This window comes from Aotus nancymaae, unplaced genomic scaffold, assembly GCF_030222135.1.
Source record: "Aotus nancymaae isolate 86718 unplaced genomic scaffold, 86718_ANA_hifiasm-v0.15.2.pri h1tg000014l, whole genome shotgun sequence".
Taxonomy (NCBI): domain Eukaryota; kingdom Metazoa; phylum Chordata; class Mammalia; order Primates; family Aotidae; genus Aotus; species Aotus nancymaae.
In genome coordinates this window covers 10,508,671-10,531,696 of record NW_026988425.1, presented here as the reverse complement: position 1 = coordinate 10,531,696, position 23,026 = coordinate 10,508,671, and the positions used below count along the sequence as shown (strand labels likewise).

General features: G+C 50.4%; 1 protein-coding gene across 1 annotated transcript in view; it reads right to left on the bottom strand.

Moving 5' to 3' along the window:
• The window catches only part of ANKRD33B (ankyrin repeat domain 33B), an 87,427-nt gene extending 73,715 nt beyond the window's left edge, over window positions 1-13,712 (bottom strand). Inside the window, exon 1 of the mRNA XM_021675375.2 lies at window positions 13,359-13,712. Within this exon, the coding sequence (XP_021531050.2) occupies window positions 13,359-13,712 (354 nt within the window). The remainder of the gene's footprint in view (window positions 1-13,358) is intronic.
• Window positions 13,713-23,026: the final 9,314 nt, after the last annotated feature.

The following is a 23,026-nucleotide window of genomic DNA, read 5'->3' as shown; positions in this document are numbered from 1 at the left end:
CACAGCCGCCTGCGCACAGCCCAGCACTGGACACAATCAGTCCCTCCAAGACCCAGGACGGCCCCGACTCCGGGGGTCTCTGCAGTAACCGGTACTCAAGGGAAATGCTGAAGAAAAGAGAAAAGGCGGCCGGCGCAGTGGCTCACACCTGTAATCCCAGCACTTTGGGAGGCCGAGGTGAGCAAATCACCTGAGGTCAGGAATTCGAGACCAGCCTGGCCAACATGGTGAAATCCCTTCTCTACTAAAAATATAAAAATTAGCCAGGTGTGCTGGTGGGCGCCTGTAATCCCAGCACTTTGGGAGGCTGAGGTAGGTGGTTCACTTCAGGTCAGGAGTTCGAGACAAGCCCAGCCAACATGGTAAAACCCCATCTCTACTAAAAATACAAAAATTAGCCAGGTGTGGTGGTGGGTGCCTGTAGTCCCAGCTACTGGGAAGGCTGAGGCAGGAGAATCTCCTGAGCCCAGGAGGCAGAGGTGGCCAAGACTGCGCCACTGTACTCCTGTGAGCCGAGACTGCACCATTGTACTCCAGCCTGGGCGACAGAGCGAGATTCCATCTCAAAAAAAAAGAAAAGGAAAGGGAAAGGCTTGTGACCATTCCTGGCACAACGAGCTTCCTCCCCGTCCTTGAAACCCTCTCCTTATGCTGCTTCCAATTCTCCTCCCACCCGCAATAGGCTTCTGTTCCACTTCCACCCTCGCGTCATCAGAAGTGCCCACAAGACACGCCAGAAGCCCCAGCACCCTCCTCTGCTCCCTTCTGGGCTTCTCCCTACCGCACCGGCTGCCACTTCTAACAGTTACAAAAGAGGCCTCACCATGTGGACGTGCTATTTTCTTAGCTACTCCTCTTTGGTTAAACATTCACTTTGCTTCCACTTTTCCCCTTGGCTAAAATGGAACTAGCAGTACTGGAAAACCATCTGGAGATTCATTTGCCCATAGAAACAACAGCTCTGTTTACTGAGTGTCTATTATGGCACACGCACTTTCTATGTGACTTACGCGTTAATTCTGCCTAGAACCTCTAGGAGGTGTTATCATCCTCATAATAAGCGTCCCGTTTTCCAGACAGGGATCTAAAGGAAATTGAAGATTGAAAGATCATGGGACTTGCTCAGGATCAGGTAACCAACCTAAGCCTGCATCTTTGACCACCGAACTGAATTTCTACTCTTAAGAAAAGTTCCAGAGCTCTTGAAACCTAAATGTACATGCAAATCATCTCAGGACTTTAAAATGCAAATTCTCAGGGGCCTGAGATCCTGCATTTGGGAGAAGCTCCCAGGCGATGCCAATGCTGCTGGCCCATGAACCACAGTTAAGGTAGCCAGGTTCTGGGCCGGGCGGTGGCTCACGCCTGTAATCCCAGCACTTTGGGAGGTCGAGGCATGTGGATCATGAGGTTAGGAAATCAAGACCATCCTGGACAACATGGTAAAACCCCATCTCTACCAAAAATACAAAAAAAAAAAAAAATTTAGCTGGGTGTTATGGCACGTACCTGTAGTCCCAGCTACTCAGGAGGCTGAGGCAGGGGAATCACTTGAACCCTGGAGGCAGAGATGCAGTGAACTGAGATGGTGCCACTGCACTCCAGCCTGGCAACAGAGCAAGACTCCATCTCAAAATAAAAGTAGCCAGGTTCTGATGCCCAATATTTCTGGTTAGTCCTCTTCCTACCTATGAGTAACTAGGTCTGAGCCTGCTTTCATGTCCAAAATCCGATTGATTCATGGAAGTAAGGTTATAGAAAAAAGGTCATCAATGCAGACTTTCACATTCATTCAACATTTTTTTTTTGAGACAGAGTCTTGCTCTGTTGCCCAGGCTGGAGTACAGTGGCACCATCTTGGCTCACGGCAACCTTCGCCTCCCCGGTTCAAGCGATTCTCCTGCCTCAGCTTCCTGAGTAGCTGGGACAACAGGCACATTAATTTTTTGTATTTTTATTAGAGACAGGGTTTTACCACATTAGCCAGGATGGTTTCGATCTCCTGACCTCATGATCCACCTGCCTCGGCCTCCCAAAGTGCTGGGATTACAGGCGTGAGCCGCTGTGCCTGGCCTCATTCAACTTTTTATTTTGAAATAGTTACAGACCCACAAAAACTCATACCCTTCACCTGTCCTCCCCAAAGGTGGCATCTTGCACAATGACCATACAATAACAATTCTATAAACTTGACATTGCTGCAATCCACAGAGCTTATTCAGATTGCACCAGTGTGTGTGTGCGCGCGCGCACGCGCGTGCCTGCATGCACACACATATGTCTATGCAATTTTAACCCCCACGTAGCTTCCTGTAACCACCACAATCAAGATGCAGAATGGTTCCAGCACTGAAAGGCCCCCTCCAGCTACCCTTTAGAGTAACCCTCTCCCCTCCCCACCGCGGCCCCACCCGCCTCTAATCAGTTCTTCATCTCCAAAACTGCATTATTGCAAGCCTGTGACGTCAATGGAACCATACAGCCTATCACCTTCCGAGACTGGCTTTTTTACTCAGTGTCATTCCCTTTGCTTTTAAATCAGCAAGGGTTAGTCAGTGTCCCTGTGAAGGGAAGCAGTGGCCTGGAAGTGCCTGGATGTGCAGCAGAAGGGCTCTGGATATGGTGCTGGCCATACTCTGGGAACTTACAGGAAAGGGACTCTGCCTGCCGCATTTACCCTTAGCTCTAGCTCTAAAGGGCAGAAAACTCGTTCCGTTTGCCAGGCCCTGTTTACTTATTCATAAAGGTAAGGCCCAATGATGGCACAGAATTAGGACTATGGGGAAGGAGTAATAAATCCAGCGAGACTCTTAAGTGGGAATTGGTTGTTTTGTTTTTGTTTTGGAAACAGGGTTTCATTGTGTCATCCAGGCTGAGTGCAGTGGCACCATCCTAGCTCACTACAGCCTTGAATTCCGGGGCTCAAGTGATCCTCCCACCTCAGCCTTCCCAGTAGCTGAGACTACAGGCATGTGCCACCACACCCGACTAAGTTTTAATTTTTTTTTTTTGTAGAGATAGTCTTGCTATGTTGCCCAGACTGGTCTTGAGCTCCTGGCCTTAAGCAATCCTCTTGATTCGGCCTCCCAAAGTGCTGGGATTACAGGCATGAGCCACTGCACCTGGCCAGTTTTAAAATTTTATAGGGTGACATTCTTAAAGGGATCCTTTTTAACCTTTGCTATAATTGTGCTATAACCTGTTAGTCTGTATTTTCAAATTTGTGCTATTTCTCTTTCTTGTGACAACTATTGTCAAAAATATCTATTTTATTATTTTCAAAGAATCAGTTTTTGTCCTGGATCTATAATCTTCATCGTTTCAACAACTTCTGCTTTTCATTTTATTATTTCCTTTCTTGAGTTTTATTTTACCTGTAATTTTCCTTCAAGATGCCACTTTTGCTTTTCCCCACACATTTTGATATGTAGTATTTTTATTACTTGTCAGTTCTAATTTACATTATGATTTCCCTTTTATGGAGTTATTTAGAATTGTGTTAAATTTTAAAATATATTTTTAAGCTTCATTTAGAAAAAAAATGAACTGAATTCAGAGAACATGCTGTTTATAACACCACTTTTTTGAACTTTCTTGAGCTTGACGTTACAGCCTACTGGGCCAATAATTCTAAATCATAACCATGTGACATTATTTCTCCAAATTAAGTCAAGACAATTCCATATGTAAAAGAACACATAAATCTTTTTAATTAAAAGAAATAAGAATGTAGAGAAGTTGTTAAAATATGTGAAGAAAGAAAATGTTTCATTCATAAAAGTTGGAAATCTTTCAGACAGCCAGTGGAATGATGTGTGTGTGTGTGTGTGTGTGTGTGTGTGTGTGTACACGTGTGCACACATGTTTGTGCATGTGTATAAAAGCTCATGGGCAAGGAGGGGGTTGATGGCAGCCACACAGACGTGAACAGTATGACGGAGAAGATGCCCCTTTTAGCTGTGATGAGGAGCGGAGGTGCATGATGGTGGTACCTGTTTGTACATCTGATGATACCAGATTTTAAGATGAAGTAGGTCTCAGGAATCCTTGAGTCATTAAGTATGTGATATGGTTTTCCTCTGTGTCCCCACGCAAATCCCATCTTGAACTGTAATCCCCACATATCAGAGGGGGGCCTGGTGGGAGCCAATTGGCTCACGGAGTTGGATTTCCCCCTTGCTGTTCTCACGATAGTGAGAACCATCTCACAAGAGCTGATGGTTTTCATGTGGCACGTCCCTCCTCGCTCGCTGTCTCTCCTGCTGCCATGTAAGACATGCCTTGTTTCCCCTTCGCCTTTTGCCTTGACTGTAAATTTCCTGAGGCCTCCCCAGCCATGTGGAACTGTGAGCCAATTATACCTCTTTTCTTATGAATTACCCAGTCCCAGGCAGTTCTTTATAGCAGTGTGAAAACAGACTAATACAGTATGTGTGTCTATAAAAGAAATGGAAGAGATTATTTTAAAATGATGTGCCTGAATTTAAAGGACAGTTGGCCAGGTGCGGTGGCTCACACCTGTAATCCCACCACTTTGGAGGCCGAGGTGGGTCGATCACGAGGTCAGGAGTTTGAGACCAGTCTGGCCAACCTGGTGAAACCCCTTCTCTACTAAAAATACAAAAATTAGCCAGGCATGGTGGCAGGCATCTGTAATCCCAGCTACTTGGGAGGCTGAGGCAGGAGAATTGCTTGAACCCAGGAGGCGGATGTTGCAGTGAGCTGAGATTATAACACTGCACTCCAGCCTGGGTGACAGATTGACACTCTATCTCAAAAATAAATAAATAAAATATAAAGGACAGTTGAAGGTGAATTTTACTTATTTCTACTCGTCATAGATACAGAAATTGAAGTGGAAGTGAAATCCCATGTCAGAGTTGGCTCAGCGGCAACTGACTGAATTGGAGTGTGGTCTTTGAGAGCAATTTCAAAGGAACAGAGAAACTACAATATATGCTTCCAGAGGCATATTTATGTCAGGTCTGAAGACACTCAGACCAGAAGTAGTCATCTGATGGGATGGGATTGAAGAATGAAGCATTTCTCTCTGGCCTCTGTTTCTGGGATGCTTATCTGGCTCTTGAATTAGGACCCACACCTCCGGCAAGGGACCTTCCAGCTGCTAGAGGCATAGGCAGCCCAGGAAGAGGCAGGCGTAACTGTGCTCAGCAGAGGTGCCAGTGAAGGGTGGTAAATGCATTCATAGTGGCACACTTTTTCTGAGACAAGGAAAGACAAGTCTCATTCCAGTGTCCACTTGGGGAACAGGCCCAGATAGGGCTGCCTGATGCAAACGCTGTGGCCTGGGCAGTGGATGAAGCCATGTGTTGTGGGGATGGTAAGTTTCAGACTCAGACTGCACTGGAACTACCTCCTGGCTCCGCCACGGGAGCACCTATGGCACATCCCTGAACCTGCGACTTCATCCACTAACCACAGACACCCACACCCACATCACAGGGCTCCAAGGGTCGAATGAGATGCTCCGAGCTAAGGCTTCTCAAAGCCTCCATTGCCTCCAAAGCCCCTGGCGGTTTTGCTGAAAAGGAGGCCCTGACTGGGCAGGTGTGGTGGAGGAGGGCTGGGATTCTGCATTCCTAACAAGTTCCCCAGCGGGAACCCCCTGCTCCAGGTCTGAGGACCCCACTCTGAGTTCAAGAGTCTGCACCAGTGGTTGTCAATATTGGCTGCACATTGGAATGACTCTGGGAGCTTTAGAAAATACTGATGCTTTATCTCACCCTGAGATTCTCACTTAATTCTGAGATACGGACTGGGTACTTAGATTTTTATAGAACTTTCCAGATGGTTCTAATGTACAGTCCAAGCTGGGAACCAGCACCTTTGGGAGACTACCTGGTGCAAAACATCTCAGAAATCTGGACTCACATTTTTTCAAACTTTGTCGTTGTTGTTTAAATTCATCCAAATTGTGTTTTTTTAATGTTTCAGAAAACTATTAACCCCTTGAAGTGATGGATATTTCCTTAATCTAAAAAATCGAGCTGGAGATCAGGACTAGGAAACAAAAGCACACTCGGGTCCAGGCACAAGCCCCAGTGTGGACATCTGTTGGCTCAAATAAATAAGAGGCCGGGCGTGGTGGCTCATGCCTGTAATTCCAGCACTTTGCCTCGCAAAGGCGGGCAGATCACCTGAGGTCAGGAGTTTGAGACCAGCCTGGTCAACATGGTGAAACCCTGTCTCTACTCAAAATTCAAAATTTAGCTGGGCATCATGGTGCATGCCTATAGTCCCAGCTACTCAGGAGGCTGAGGCAGGAGAATCGTTTGAACCTGGGAGGTGGAAGTTGCAATGGACTGAGATCGCACCACTGCACTCCAGCCTGGGCAACAGAGCAAGATCTGTCTCAAAAAAATAAATAAGGCCAGGCACAGTGGTTCACGCCTGTAATCCCAGCACTTTGGGAGGCCCAGGCAGTCAGATAACAAGGTCAGGAGTTCGAGACCAGCCTGGCCAACATGGTGAAACCCCACCTCCACTAAAAATACAAAAATTAGCTAGGTGGGGTGGCAGACACCTGTAATCACAGCTACTCGGGAGGCTGAGGCAGGAGAATTTCTTGAACCCAGGAGGCGGAGGTTACAGTGAGCCAAGATCATACCATTGCATTCCAGCCTGGGTGACACACAGCAAGACTCAGTCTCAAAAAATAAAATAAAATTTAATTTAATTTAAAAATAAAAATAAAATTTTAAAATAAATAAGAAACCAAAACACAGCAGAGCCCCCTTCTCCATTTCAGACTGAAGATCGGGGCGAAGTCACAGACTATGAGGGAAAGCAGCACCGGAAGTTCAGCTTCAAGCGGATTATTCTAACTGCTCTGCTTGTTTTCATGTTGGCGGCTGACCAATAATAATTATCATTATAATATTATAAACACAAACACACTTATATCAAGGATTTTTTTAAAACTCAATGCCTGTTTTCTCTTCTTTAATGAATCCTGACCGAAAAAAAAAAAGATGGTTGAGTCACGTTGTTAAAGAATCTCATTAAGATGAATAAAGGAGGCCAGGCATAGTAGCTCATGCCTAAAATCCCAGTGCCTTGGGAGGCCGAAGCAGGAAGACTGCTTGAGGCCAGGAGTTCGAGACCAGCCTGGGCAACATAACAAGATCTTATCTCTACAAAAAATAAATAAAAATTGGACTGGTGTGGTGGTATGCACCTATAGTCCCAGCTACTCAAGAGGCTGAGGTGGGAGGCTTATTTGTGCCCAGGAGGTCAAGGCGCAGGATTGTGCCACTGCACTCCAGCCTGGGCAACAGAGTGAGACCCTATCTCAAAATAATATAAAATAAAATAAGGAAGAAATACCTGACAAAGCAGCCACACTGCATCAGCCAGAAAACTCCTGCAAACCTACTGGCTCCTTCAGACCTCAGGCTCTTCTCCAGGGGCTCCCCAGCTCCCCAGCCCTAGCTCAAAAGCTCTAAGCACACTGCAGTCCTCATGTTCAGCTAGAGATGCCCCAGGGGAGAGCTCATCAGGGAATTCCTGTCAAAGTCTCATTCTTATTCTGGCAGATGGACTGCAAAAATGGCCACAGTTCACCTCCCTTCCTCTCTCCACACCTCTTGTTATGTGACTTTGCATTGAGAAGAGTCTATTTTCCTGCCCCTTGAATCTGGGCTTGGCCTTGCGGCTGGCTACAGGAGAAGTGACGCTGAACCTCAGCCAAGCTGAAGCATCATGAGGCCCTATTTGCTCAGCCTCCTTTCCTGGAACCTGCCCCTGCCATGGAAAACAAGCCGGGCCAGCCTGCTGGAGGATGAGAGACCAAACGGAGCAGCAATGAGTCGTCGCAGTTAAGACCATTTTCCTCCAGCCACTCGCAGCTGACCACCAGCTGAATGCAGATGAATGAGCAAAACCAGCCTCGATCAGCTGAGCCAGGCCAGCCCAGCAAAACATTTACAGTTGCAAACACCCGTGAGGTTTTGTAGTTATTTGTTAGGCAGCATGATTGTGGCCACAGATGACTGAGGCCACACTTACATCAAAAACACATGGGGACCAGGCACAGGGGCTCATGCCTGTAATCCCAGCACTTTGGGAGGCCGAAGCGGATGGATCACTTGAGCTCAGGAGTTCGAGACCAGCCTGGCCAACATGGTGAAACCCCATCTCTACTAAAAACACAAAAATTAGCCGGGCATGGTAGCGTGTGCCTGTAGTCGCAGCTACTCAGGAGGCTGAGGCAGGAGAATCACTTGAAACTGGGAGGTGGAGGCTGCAGTGAGCTGAGACTGCACCACTGTACTCCAGCCTGGGTGACAGAGCGAGACTCCATCTCAAAACAAAACAAACAAAAAACACATGGTTCTCTCTACTGCTGCTAGACCCAGAGTGCCCCGACCATGGTGAGTAGAAGAGGAAGAGGCAGATATCTGCCAGCCTGCCCGCTGCCAAGCCCACTTCAGCTGACTCCTCCTCCGACTCCAGCCCCTCCAACTCCCGGTCTAGCGTTCTGCTCAATTCACCCTTCTAAGCCCTTTCCCACAGTTCAGAATTCAGAGATGAAACTAAAATACTAGTATACATACCTTTATTTATTTATTTGCAAACACAGGCCTCATTCTGTCACCCAGGCTGAAGTGCGGTGGCGTGATCTCAGCTCACTACAGTCTCTACCTCTTGGGCTTAAGCAATTCTCCTGCCTCAGTCTCCCTAGTAGCTGGGACTACAGGCATCCACCACCATGCCCAGCTATTTTTTTGTAGAGACAGGGTTTCACCATGTTGCCCAGGCTGTTCTCAAACACCTAAACTCAAGTGATCTGCCTGCCTCGGCCTCCCAAAGTGCTGGGATTACAGGCGTGAGCCACTGTGTCCGGCCTAACATACATTTCTAAGAAGCAAAGCAAACCTCCCTCTTGTGCTTGAAGGCCCTCCACAAGCACACAGAGGCCTGAGGCCAGAATTCACTTTCTATAGTAAGTAACAAGAACCAGAGAAGTCACTTTCTATGCTAATCAGTCCCGTTTTTGTGCACACAAAACCCAGTAAAGATGGAGGGCTGTTTCAATTACTCAATTCTCATTTTAGGGGAAAAGTAATTCTGAAGTTTATAAATCTTTCTGAACCATTTAAAAAAATTAAAAACCCACAAAATTCTCTCAAGTACATTTCAAAGATAAAGTCCTGATATATGGCCAGGCTCGGTGGCTCACACCAGTAATCCCAGCACTTTGGGAGGCCGAGGAGGGTGGATCACGAGGTCAAGAGATAGAGACCATCCTGGACAACATGGTGAAACCATCTCTACTAAAAATACAAAAATTAGCCAGGCGTGGTGGTGTGTACCTGTAGTCCCAGCTACTCGGGAGGCTGAAGCAGGAGAATCACTTGAACCCGGGAGGCGAAGGTTGCAGTGAGCAGAGTTCTTGCAACTGCACTCCAGCCTGGCGACAGAGCAAAACTCAATCTCAAAAAAACAAACAAACAAACAAACAAACAAAAAAACCCAAACCAACAAACACAAACATGCAGAAGCAGAATCCCATCAAGACAGGAGTACAGTATTTTAAATGTAGCACATACTTGGGCCTAATTCAGTCCAAGAGCTGCCTGACATTTACACTGCCCTTCTGTGACAATTAAAACAGCAGAAACACTTTCTTTGTTTTCACTGTCATCTCAAGAGCCACCAAGGCCATAAAGGTGAACTTCAGGTGATAATGAGTGCAACAGAAGAATTCAGAAAAAGAATTATGGTAGCTTTCACTGCCTCAAGTCAGAGCGAACAAAACAACCATAAATCCAGGAGGCATCAGGAGCAGCCTTTGAATATTACAGAGCAATTATCTGACAAATATTTACATGTTGCATATTAAATCACACAACGCTTTTAGAGCAATAAATATTTGAGAACGAAAATGGTGTGCTGAGCCACATCCAACATTCTACCGATCTCATGAGGCAGGAGAGAATGCATTTTCTTAAACAAAACACATCTGACCCTTAGTTACCCAGACCAAATGGAAAGCCTGTTAGCTCAGGCAAAGCTCCCTTCTTAAATGCACGGAGATGAACAGCTCAACAAGCACGTCCCAGAAAAGTTTAGACTTCTTTAGAGATATTTTCCTCCCGGAAAGCCGGCTGTGGGTGGTACCCATGAGCTGGTATTCTGTCATTAATGCAATCACCCCTCCAACTGCACCAAAGCTCTCAGGCCTTCTTTAAGGTTTGCACTGTCACTAATCATGACAAGCTTGGAGACCAGGCTCCAGCAAGGTTCCCGCCCCAGGGTCTTTGCACAAGCAGTTCCTTCTAACTGCTATTTCCCCCAGATACCTTCTCTGCTCAAACGTCACCTGCTCTCTAAATGACCATCCTACTTATAATTTCAGCTCTCAATATCTGAATGCCTGCATTCTCCTTGCTCGGCTCCAGGTTCTGTAGGCTTGGACAAGGGGACACAGAAGCCTCCCAGGGAAGGTGCCCTTAAAACAGGATCCTGCAGGCCGTGAGAGGGTAGCTTGCTGCCATCAAGGAGTCTGGACACCGTCCTGCGGAGAGCAGTCTGCTTCCCAATTTCCTAGGTCTCACGCCTGTAAACACAGGACTTTGGGAGGCCGAAGCATGCGAATCATGAGGTCAGGAGATCGAAAACATCCTGGCTAACATGGTGAAACTCCGACTCTACTAAAAATACAAAAAAATCTGCCAGGCATCGTGGCACACGCCTGTAGTCTCAGCTAAAGCAGGAGAATCACTTGACTCCAGGAAACAGAAGTTGCAGTGAGCCAAGATTGTGCCATTGCACTCCAGCCTGGGCAACAGAAAGACTCCATCTCAAAAAAAAAAAAAAAAACAAAAACGCTAGGACTCTCAAAGGCAGGGACTGCTGGATTCAGCTTTGAGTCTGCTAAAGTACCTAGCAGGAGCACGGTAGGTCTTCGGTAAACACTTTGGCAATGACTCACTCCATTTACCACAGAGCGGGGCATTTGGGTTTTGCCACATTGATTCTTTCAGCTGTTTTTCAGGAAGATAGAGGCTGTTTGATCAACAGCCTTGAGAAGCTAATGAAAAGAATGGAGGCTCCTGCCTCACTCCCTGCTCTGGCCCCCCAGAGAATAGAACACAGGCCATGCTCAGTCTGATCCAAAGATGAAAGAATCCAGGGGTCTTGAAGTTAGCAGCCTACGTCCGGGCTACATCATTATTTTATGTGACACAGAGTAACAAAAAAGTCTTCATTTCTGCTGTAATCAAGGGGGAAGAAAAGCAGAGAGAGAAAAAGCCTTGCCTGGCAGAAGACAAAACAAAACAGAACTAAAAGTGGAAGGTGCGCTCTTCTAAGCCAAGAGAAGAAGGCAGGTGAATGAGAAACTAGACAAGACGGCACACGCAGGCCTGGGCCAGGCCTTCTCAGAGCCGTGTGTGCACTAAGCCAGTTTACGCTCACATCCTAGGAGGCAGCGGCTGCCGTTATTCCTGTTTTACAGACCACGAACCCGAGGCAGAAAGCTGCTGAGAGGCTGGAGCTAGCCTCCTGTGCCACAGCCCCCTCTGCCTCTCTGCTGTTTTCAAACATTTATGTTTTGCCCCTAAAGGAAATACCATACAAAGCTGAGCCCAGTGGTGCCCTGGAGTGGGGATTGGGCAAGCCAGGCCCCTCCTGTGCCCATTCCAGCCCACTGGAGAACACCAGGCTGCCCAGGACAGGGGGAGAGACCTACCCCACCTATCCCTTTATGAACTTGAACTTGGTGGGGGTTCCTTTAAAGCTGGCCCCCATACCAGCTTTCAGAAAGCAAGGTTTCTGACATACACACCTGGGCCTGAAAACTCACAGTTCAACCGAATGTAGGACTCAAGAAACAGCCCCTAGGACCTCGGGAGGACTCCAAGCCCTAATCACATGCCAGCCAGGGCATCTGTGGCCTGGGCTGGGGGAGGGGGTACTGCAAGAAGAAGGACTCCAGGTGATGCTACCCACGGGGACCCCACCTCAGGTCTCACTGCTTAACGTGACAAGCACAGACCCTTCCTCCAAATTCACATGCTATGCGATACGGCTTGGCTGTGTCTCCACCCAAATCTCATCTGGAATTCCCACGTGTTGTGAGAGGGACCCGGTGGGAGGTAACCGAATCACAGGGGCAAGGTAGTACAAGAGGAAAGTGACATTCGAGGGCTTCCCGTTCATCTAAGCGCAGCCCAGACCACCTGCCCCACCCACTACAGGATAAGCCAAAGTCACAAGGTCACCCGGGTTCCCAAGTCAAAGCATATGTTTTCTGTCAGCTGCAGGCTCCTGAGCAAAGCATTTGCTTTTCTGCTAGGCTGCCTCTGCAGATACCATGGACATTGGGGAGTATAAAAGTCAGGTGAGAACGCTGTCATTTGCCCACTGAGCACAGACTAAAGGGGACTTGGCCCCCGTGGACATCTGCAGTTTCCCCTCGAAGCTCTTTGCTCGGTGGCGTGTGTTCCACCAGCCAGTCCTTCTCAAGCCTTCTTAGGCCAACTTTTTCTTTCCTTTTCTAAACATCTCTTGCTTTCTCTGAGTCTTGTCATAACCGATGGATAGCCTGTGCCTCCCTCCACGCGGCCTGCCCTACCCGGGGAAAAGGCCCGCGGCTCTGCTGCTCTCCCAGGCCCTGCCTCTGGGGAGCCCTGGCTAGCACTGGCTCGCGGAGGTGACCGTGCAGACAGAAGAGCCAGAGATCAGGTTGGCTGGTCGCAGCCCGCGGGCCGCAAGGCTCAGTGCAGGTGGGCAGGGGACCAAGCAGTCGTGGGGAGGGAGGAAACTGTTGCTTCCAAATCATCGCGGCTGGAGGAGCCCATCTGTGCCCTGGCGTGTTAGGGCAAGGGTGGCGCGGGGGGCCCAGGGGACAAATGCGGAGCTGGCAGGAGGGGTTGTCGCCTGTAGGCCAGGAGTAATGGTGCCCTGCCAGGGGCCCGGGAAAAGGTAACGGTCAGGAGGGGACCGGGTTGAAGAGACCCCACAAGAAGCCAATCTTGGATTGCAGCGGTAGCCGCCAGCGCGAATTCTGAGTCAGGAGGTCCCTGGGGGCCAGTAAACGAGGAGGGGACGCGGTGAGGATGCCGGACTGGCAGCGTTTCCTGCTGCGCTGCCACATCGGGCATTTTAAACTGCCCCCTCCCCGCACCGCGTCCCCCAGCCTGGGACAGAGAGGCCGCACAGGGCTCCCCGCGCACAGCGCTCCCTAACAGCCAGGAAAAGGCGCTCCGGGGCGCTGCAGAGTGACCGAGGGACCAGTCCAGAGCCAGGACCTGCGAGGATCGGGGATGTGGTGGGGAGGAGGGGAGCAGGGGCAGTGGGGGGACTCAGATCCTGCGGGGCCGTCCGCTTACCCGGCCGTTGCGGTCTGTCTCCTGCGCCTCCTCGACGCTCACCCCGCGCCGCACCAGTGCCCGCAGGAGCCCCACGTCGTTGGCGCAGGCGGCGCGCAGGAGGCTCGCCGCCTCCGGGACGCCCTCCGGGACGCTCTCCGCGCTCTCGACGCCTTGCTCCTCCTCGTCCTCGAAAGGGTAGAAAGAGTCGTCCGAGGCGATGCTGCGGGTGTCGGGCAGACTCGAGAAGTCCTCAAACTCTTCGTAGTCAGCGGGGTCCTCCTCGACCTGCGCGCCCCGCGGTGGGGACGGCGGTGGCGGGGTCATGCAGCGCGCCCCGCCGCCCTCCGGCCCGGTCCCGGCCAGCAGCACCATGCCTGCGGCCGGGGCGCGGGCCGGGGGCCGGGGCGCGGGCCGGGAGAGCTGGGCGCGGGGCGCGCGCCGAGGTCCCCACTTCTCGCTGCTGCGTCCCCAGAGAAGCCGTGGCCCGCGCGCTCCAGCCTGGCGGAAACCGGCGCCAGGCGGCTGCGCTCAGCGAAAAAAGTCAGCGGAGGCTGAGCGAGTCCCTGGGGTGGGCGGGACCGCGGGGGCTTTCCGAGGCGGCGCGGGGCGGGGCGGGGCGGGGCGCGGCGACACGCCCTCCCCCGGGGCCTCCTCAGGGGCCTCCCGGGGGGCCCGTTCCTAGCCAGAGTTGAGAGCCAGGCAGGCGCAGTCCGCTCTCCCGAGCACCGGCACGGGGCACCTGGCAGCGTTACCCCAGAGCTGCGGACAGCTCGCTCAAGAGAAGCAGAAGCAAAATCTCTAAAGAAGCCGAACTCGAGTCGTGGGTGGCAAGCGGCCCAGCACCCCCACTTCGCCGACCCGCGGGATGGGGGCGGATGTGGCGGCGGAGGAGCGCCGGGGCGGAGCCGGCCTCCAGCTTCGGGAACCTCGGACCCCTGGAGCCGGCTCCTGCCGAGGGCGTCGGGCCGGGATGGGGCCAGTTTCTCCCGCCGCTTCGGAGGCGCCGAACGGATTTTCTCACCTCGGGGGGATCCCAGGCTCTGGGGCGGACTCTACTCGGCCGCGGCCGATTTGAGGCCGGGGAATCCCCGGGGCGCTCGCTCGGCTGGCAGAGGAGGCGGGCGCGGGAGTGGATCCGTTCACCTGGGACCGGGGCCAGGGAGCGCTGCGGGGCTGTCCGCTGCCGTGGGGGAGTCCCAGTCCGGAGGGAAGGACGATCCTCAGAGTCCCCCGGACACGCGGAACCCGGGCCGGCTGTGGCTTGCGGGTTCATGGGACCCTGGGCTTGGGATTAGGGTGTCCCGGAACCTCGGGGGAGCCTCTGGCTGGGAACGGACTGCTGGAGCCCCAGCGGCGAGGAGCCTGTGTCTCGTGCTGGGATCTGCGGATTCACCCCCGGAGTTTGCGACCGGGCGTTGACCCCGCGGCTGGCTGCCCAAAAGAGCAGGACCGCGGGCGACAGCGGCAGTTCAGGCCCAGCGCCCCTCCATCCCGGCCTTGTCCTCTCCCCATCTGTCCAGGCGCCGCGGACTGATGGAGAGGAGGAGGGCGTGCGGGGATTTGCCACGGGGAGCCCTTGACTTCGGGGTGGGAGACGTCGTGAGCCAATCTCTGGGGAAAGTCTGTGCGCAAAGGCGCGGTGGTCCGCGCGCGCCCACCGCAGGTCAGAGGCTGCGGAGGCCACCAGCTCTGTGTCCCTCTAGCCTCCTTCCTTCCTTCCTTTCCCTGATGTTGACAGTGCGTCCACCTGGTGCCACCGGTGGTAGGCCCTAGCGGCCCCAAGGTGAACACAGCTAGGCGGGCGCGGCCGCTAGGGACAAGGCTTGTGGCCCACGTGCCGCTGGGCAAGCTGAGGGGCAGGAGAGCACCGCATCCAAAACAGCCATGAGAGGTGTGGGCTGCGTACAGGTGTAAACTGCGAAGGCGCTCCAGCCCCGGAGTCACACCGCACTGGCCTGACCCGCTGTCCTGGTGGCCTGGTCCTCCAGTGACTCCAGCAGGATCGGAAGGGCCTGGTTCCGGCCCAGGACCCTCCCAGGACCCTGGCATCTGCGCGCCCCGGAGGGTTGGGCGCCCAAGAACAGCGATTCCCGGTGATGACGCCCTCGCACCTGAGCGGCTCTGAGCAAGCAGCGAACTGAGCTTCGCTGGCCTCCTTCTCTACTCGGGATTCTTTCTGAAAGCAAAAATAGCCCCAAGATTACGGTTTACCCTCAACCTTTTTGTGTAACTGACCACAGTTTGCATCGATTCCCACTGGGAATTTCCCCTTTCAAGGTTGAGGGTTGTTTCCAAAGGCCTGGGGTATTTACAAGTTCAAGTGCCCCCTGAGGGCCGAAGTGGGTTTCCTGGACCCACTGTCCTCCCTGGGAGAGCACTACGTCACTTTACAGCAAGAGCCCCCCGCTGCGCCTCGCCAGGGCCCAGGTTGACAGACAGTCTTGAGCCCTGAGAGGGGAGCACCACACAGCCTTTTCTGGGCCCCTACAGGCAAGCGGTACTCGTTGACCGCATCACTCAGCAAGGGAATTGAGGCTCTATCTTCAGAGTTTACCAGTTCCTTCTTTTCTTTCTTAGAAATTTGAGTCCAAATAGCATTTGAATGTGTTTCCCCTTAAATATAAGCTAAAATGTCGTTGTGGTCCGATTCAGGATGCAAGCTGATCATTTTCCTGTCTTTTAAAAATAAACCACTAAGAAGAAACAATAAGTAAAAAATAAAATATTCTCCTTTTACAACAAAGACAGTAGAGTCTGGACATTTCTATAAGATGGGCTAAAAGAAACACAAAACCAGGCATAGGCATTTTTAGTAAAGCCAACATTTATTATATGCACAAAATCTGCATAGGAAGGAGAAAGAAGCTTATCAAAACTGCCGACTCACTCAGGATAACTTTTAAATTAATAGCATTCTGAGGCCAGGCTCACGCCTGTAATTCCAACACTTCGGGAGGTTGAGTCTAGCGGATCCCTTGAGTCCCAGGAGTTCAAGACCAGTCTGGACAGCATGGTGAAACCCCATGTCTGCAAAAAGTACAAAAAATAGCCTAGCATGGTGGTGTGCGCCTGCAGTGCCAGCTACTTGGGAGGATGAGGTGGGAGGATCACCTGAGCCTGAGAGGTCAAGACTGCAGTAAGCCCTACCTCAAAACAAAAAGAAAAACTCTGAGAAACTGCATTTTATCCAACTGTCGAGTTCCAATAAATTATTTTGTTATGATTTTGAAAGATACGCATAGCAATTATACAATTTGTTCATTTAGTTGAATAATTTGCCTTTGGACCATTTAAAAAAATTCAGCACTACCTCAGTTATATTTCTGTAACATGCCTTTCAAAATTACAAGCAATGTGTTTATCTTGAAGAGAGAGAAAACTGCATGCACTGATAGTGCCTGCCCCACCTTGGTTTGGAAGGAGGGAGGCAGGGAAAACCTAATGGTGGAGCACACAGTGCACCACAGTCTTCATAAAGTAACCAGCTCCAGCACTTTGGGAGGCTGAGGTGGGCAGATCACCTGAGATCAGGAGTTCGAGACCAGCCTGGCCAACATGGTGAAACCCCCGACTCTACTAAAAATACAAAAAATTAGCCAGGTGTGGTGGCGCACACCTGTAGTCACCGCTACTAGGGAGGCTGAGGCAAGAGAATAGCTTGAACCTGGCAGGTGGAGATTGCAGTGAGCCGAGATTGCGCCACTGCACTCAGCGAGACTATCCACCCCAAAAATAAAATAACCAGCTCCTATCTCCCAAGGCTAAATGGATGACTGACCCAGAGAGTGGTTTAAAACCTTCCCACATGGTCTGGAGTCTAGCAACAGTGTTAACTTCTTTTATTACGAAAATCAAAGTATCCATTCACCTTGATGTAAATTGTTCTGTAGGAGCTGCTTCTCCAGATTCGTTGCCTTATTTGCAGAGAGAACTGGCTCACATGAAGTGAATGAGAAATGTGTATAGAAGGCTGCACACGGTGGCTCACGCCTGTAATCCCAGCACTTTGGGAGGCCGAGGCAGGTGGATCATCTGAGGTCAGGAGTTCGAGACCAGCCTGACTAACAGAGAAACCCCATCTCTACTAAAAATACAAGATTAGTCATGCATGGTGGCACATACCTGTAATCCCAGCTACTTGGGAAGCTGAGGCAGGAGAGTCGCTTAAACCCGGGAGGCGGAGGTTTCGGTGAGCCAAGGTCGCACCATTGCACTCCAGCCTAGGCAACAAGAGCAAAACGCCGACTCAAAAAAAAAAAAAAATATATATATATATGTACGTATATATTTATGTATGCATATAGAAGACAGCAGTGGCCAGGTGCGGTGGCTCATGCCTGCAATCCCAGCACTTTGGGAGGCCAAGGCAGGTGGATCACAAGGTCAGGAGTTCAAGATCAGTCTGGCCAACATAGTGAAAACCCATCTCTACTAAAAATGGAAAAAAAAAAAAAAAGAGCTGGGTGTGGTGGTGTGTGCCTGTAATCCCAGGTACTTGGGAGGCTGAGGCAGGAAAATCACGTGAACCCAGGAGGCAGAGGTTGCAATGAGCCAATATCAAGTCATTGCACTCCAGCCCAGGCGACAGTGCAAGACTCCGTCTCAAAAAAAAAAAAAAAGGCAGCAGCTTGGGGTAAAGACCAGATAGTGATGTCAGACAGACTGGTTCCAATTATGGCTTTGCCACTGATAAGTTACAATGATACAGTTCTAGATTTTGAATGTCTGTAACTGTGGGGGTACCGATCTCCTTTTCTTGCTGTTTAGGGTATTTCCAGCATTTTCCTTAGTGTACACAAATGCACCCTTGTCCAGGTATTTCATTAGGAAAATGTCCCACCTCAAGTGGCTTGAGCTTTTTCAGCCCCAGTATAACGTGTAAAAATTGTTCTCAATGAGTGAGACTTGGAATGCAACACCTCGATCTCAGATAGGAAGACTAGGCTGTAGAGATCCTTCTCATCTCATACTGTTCTAGAAATGACATGACCAAATTCCTGAGTGAATTCTTGGAGGGGAGCAAGACAACACTGATCTGAAGTGATCTCGTGAGGTAACAACCGTCTGATCTTTTCTTTTGCTGCTGTCGTTTTCATTGTCATTGACTAAAGCTTTCCACAGTTGGTTTCTGTTACTAGCAACTAAAACTCAATTCAACAAAACAGCAGGTTAAGAAAAAAAGCTCGGCTGGGCGTGGTGGCTTATGCCTGTAATCCCAGCACCCAAAAAAGAAAGGAAAAAGCTAATTGGGGAAAAACATTAATTGCAGGAAAAAAACATTAATTATGCCACTTGTGACAAGTGGTAGGATGATAGCCAAAATGCAGAGAGAACTCACAAATCAAGAAGGAAAAGCTGAGCATATTTATTAATTTGTTTAGCCCCTGTTGTTCATAGTGAGAGAAATACAGCTCATTACAATGAAAAAGACTCTCTTGCTTCCCTTGGGTGGCGGAGGGGAAACTGTGCCAGGGAGGCGTGGGCCCTGCTTTCTTGGGGCAGCGGGCTGAGTGGTAGCTATGGTTAAAGGGAATTGGGCCAATCCTTGGAGTTGGACGCCAGAGAAGAAAACGAGGGTCTGGGGCCCGCCTGGGCTGGAGAGTGACTTTCAGGCTTGGCTTCACGAAGGCTGGGTGCTTTGTTTTCCCAATACCACCTTCCTCTCAATCATCTTCTCAAAAGACCGAGCTGGGAGATGCTCACGAGCTGAGGTTTGTAACAGGCTCCTCCAGCTCTCCCACTGCCTACGAGAGTAGAAGTGAGTGGGGAACAAGACATCTCTTAGTCACTCGTTTTTTAGAAACAGTTTTAAAACACTCAGGTTTCTAAAAACCAGAATGACTTGTTTCGGAGTTTTTGCACATTTCCCTAAGTTGATTCTCATTCTCGTGGGAGCAGCCTAGAGTGTCCTGAAGTCAATCCGCGAAATCGCTGAGCCAGATTACCTTTCTGATCAGCTTAGGAATGTACAGAAAGGTCTCTGTGTATTTCTGAATCTCTCTATTAATGAGATTAGTTACTGTTTGGGCCTTGCTCCATTCCATTGACAGCAATTAGATCCTTCCTGTTATCATCTCAATTCATGTGACCATTTCAGAACTTCAGCTTCTTTTAAGGAAGTTCTCTGCCTTTGTGGCCGAAAACGTGTTAAACAAGAGAAGGCGATGCCTGCTAGACCCGGCCCTGCTGCATTTTGGAGCCTTCTGAAGGTACACAAGGTCAGCACAGAGCCGCTCATCCCCAGGAACCTGAGCTTTCTTTAGCCTCTTACACCTCAAAGCCTTTGTATCTTCAGGATTTTTTTTTAAAAAACCTCCTGCCACAGGTAGGTAGATGTGGGACCCAGGGGAATATTCAGATTCTGTGTCCGCTTCTGAGGATCAGCAGCCCTCTGTAAAGCTGGATTCATGGCTGAGCACATGTAACTGCCAGACTCAGACTTCAGGGGCACCGAGCAAGGGGGCCGGTGCTAATAGAGGCAGCACCTTTTGAACCAGGAGGGACGGGAGCGTCCCGCGGCTCTCAGCTGGGACCAGTGTGCAGGAGGGATGGGGCGGGGTGTCACACCCGACTCTCAGCTGGGGACAGTGTGCCTAATGCCAGGTCTACAAGTTGCCACCCCACCCTCTCCCTAACTGAGCATAAATTCAGTCTGCAGTGCAAAGCCTAAATCAGGATTTTAAACTACCGTGGTGAATCACACAGTTTGGCTTACCCTTGTCACTCAGCTTATTCTCTCTTGGATCGGTTTCAGGTCAAAATATGCACATGGGGACAAAGTTAGAGGCAGGGAGAATTCAGGCTGAGCAGGGACGGCATGGCAGGAGGCGCAGCCATCTGCATCCCTGACCTTGTCATTCTTATCTCTGGTAACGCAGAAGGGGCCCCTCCCCTGCAGCTGAACCCTGAGCCCTCCTTCCCAGGGACTCTGGATCCTCCCACCCTTCCTGAGGTCCTCCTGTCATGGCGTGGCACCTGCTTCTGCATCCACAGCCCACTCAAATCTCCACAGCAGACTCTACGCCACCGCACGCTCCCGCGCCGCGCCACCAGCTCAGCTCACAGCTGAACCTTCTACAAGACAGATCTGCACAAGCTGCACTTTCCATCTTCCATTTCTTCATTTAACGTATGTATATACATATCATTGCAAATTACAAAAGCAATCCACGCTTCTTGGGAAAACCCCCAGACATTATGCTTTATACAATAAGAAGGCAGCGTCAGCCGGGCATGGGGGCTGCGCCTGTCATCCAGCTACTTGGGAGGCTGAGGAAGGAGGATAGCTTGAACCTGAGAGGTCGAGGCTATAGTGAACTATGATCACACCGCTGCACTCCAACCTGGGTAACAGAGCAACACCCTGTCTCAAAAAATAAAATAAAATAAAATATTTTAAAAGAAGGTAACATCTTTACTTTCATTTCCTCTTGTTGCTCTTTGAATTGCTGCCATCTGCTCCTGTCCCGCGCATCCCACTGTCCCTGGCTTCCCCAAGGATCCCACAAGGGTTTCTTTCCTGTGAAATTCAGTGGACATTTCCAGCTCTGAGCCATATTCGATGACTACATGAGCCCCATACTTTGCCTGAACACTGATCATCTCCAGAAAATACAGACACGGTCCTCTGGGTTGCCTTCAGCTGTCCATACTGTGGTCAACCTAGCACTGTTAACAGAGCTGGAAAATAGGGGTCCCCATACTCCTCGCCCCTGGCAGTCCTGAGGCCACAGGAAGGGGGAGGAGCCTGGAGTTCTGCTCACAGCTTTGCAAAGGGGGAAGGCTGAGGACTGTGAATTCTCCGGAGCAGAGACTGTTCCCTGTGGTATCCTAAAGCACCTCGAGGCCCTAAGTGCCTGGGAAACATGTTCAATGACTAAGTGAAGGAGGGATGGCTGAGCCAGCCCCGCTCTCCTGTGACCCTAAACCTAAAACCACCCACTCCACTTACCTACCCCGGAAGCAATGTGCTTAGCAGTGCCAAAGCTCAGCTCAACCCTGGCACAAAGTGTGTGGCAACAAAATCCATGCTCCTAACACGTGGACTGCAGTGGAGCTGATGGTTACTACTTTACATTTTTTTTTTCTTTGGAGATGGAATCTTGTTTTGTCTCCCAGGTTGGAATGTAGTGGCACCATCTCAGCTCACTGCAACCTCTGCCTCCTTGGTTCAAGTGCTTCCCCTGTCTCAGCCTCCCAAGTATCTGGGATTACAGGGGCGCACCACCACACCCTGCTAATTTTTGTATTTTTAGTAGAGACGGTTTTCACCATGTTGGCCAGGCTGGTCTCAAACTCCTGACCTCAGGTGATCTGCCCACTTCAGCCTCCCAAAGTGCTGGGACTGCAGGTGTGAGCCACCCTGCCTGGCCTTTTCTCTCTCTCTCTCTCTCTCTTTTTTTTTTTTTTTAATTGAGACAGAGTCTTGCTTGGTTGCCAGGCGCTAGTCTGGAGTGCAGTGGCGTGATCTCGGCTCACTGCAACCTCCACCTGCTGGATTCAAGTAATTCTCCTGCCTCAGCCTCCGGAGTAGCTGGGACTATAGGCGTGCACCACCACACCCAGCTAATTTTTGTGTTTTTAGTAGAGACAGGGTTTCACCGTGTTGGCCAGGATGGTCTCGATCTCTTGATCTCGTGATCCATCCACCTCGGCCTCCCAAAGTGCTGGGATTACAGGCGTGAACCACTATGCCCGGCCTTCTCTCTCTTTCTTTCTTTCCTTCTTTCTTTCTTTCTTTCTTTCTTTCTTTCAGGGTCTTGCTCTATCGCCCAGACTGGGATGCAGTGATACAGTTATAACTCACTGCAGTCTCCAACTCCTGGGCTCAAGCAATCCTCCCATCTCAGCCTCCCAAGTAGCTGGGACCACAGGCATGCATCATCATACTCGGCTAACTTTTTTATTTTTTGTAGAGATAGGGTCTCTCTATGTTGCCTAGGCTGGTTTTGAACTCCTGGGCTCAAGTGATCCTCCTGCTTGGCCTCCCAAAGCGCTGGGATTACAGGTGCAAGCCACTGCACCCGTGTTTACTACTTTTCACTAGCATGCTTTTTTTTTTTGCCCTTGAATACAACTGCCCCTGGTTCCATGGCTGGATAGGCATGGGGTATAGATTTTCTCAATTCACCAGAACATTTTGGTATTTTATTTTTAGAACCAAAACTATCTCAAGTTTATAATGATAAAAATTCCCAAATTCTATTCTCCCTCCTAATCTGGAGTTATTCAGTCAACTGGCTTCTGAGTGCGGCAGATGCACACTCTGCTTCTCAATATGCACATTTTGCCATGGATTTCCTCCTCAGAGCCCCCCCGCCCGTGACTCATGCACACGTTCCCTGTGTCAACAGCCAGGACCTGCCAGAACGCCCTCCTCAGGGCTTGGCCCCCTTTGAGACCTGGCTTCTGGTCTCTGTTGGCATAGACCTCTTCCCCTCCCAGCCCTTGCAAATGTTTTCCTCAATAGTATCTCCTAAGTACTGATTTATCGCTTTCATATGTAGTCCAGACACCACTGCAGGCATTGGGAGAGAGAGAAGAGGAGCCGGCGCGGTCCTGGTTACGGTTATTCATACTGATGAGATGCCTGTGTGTGCAGCCTGTTCACAGGGTGTGCAGCTACAGAGCGCTCCAACTGCAAGGGTGGGAAGGGGTTGCCGAAGAGGTGGATGTCACCAAAAAGA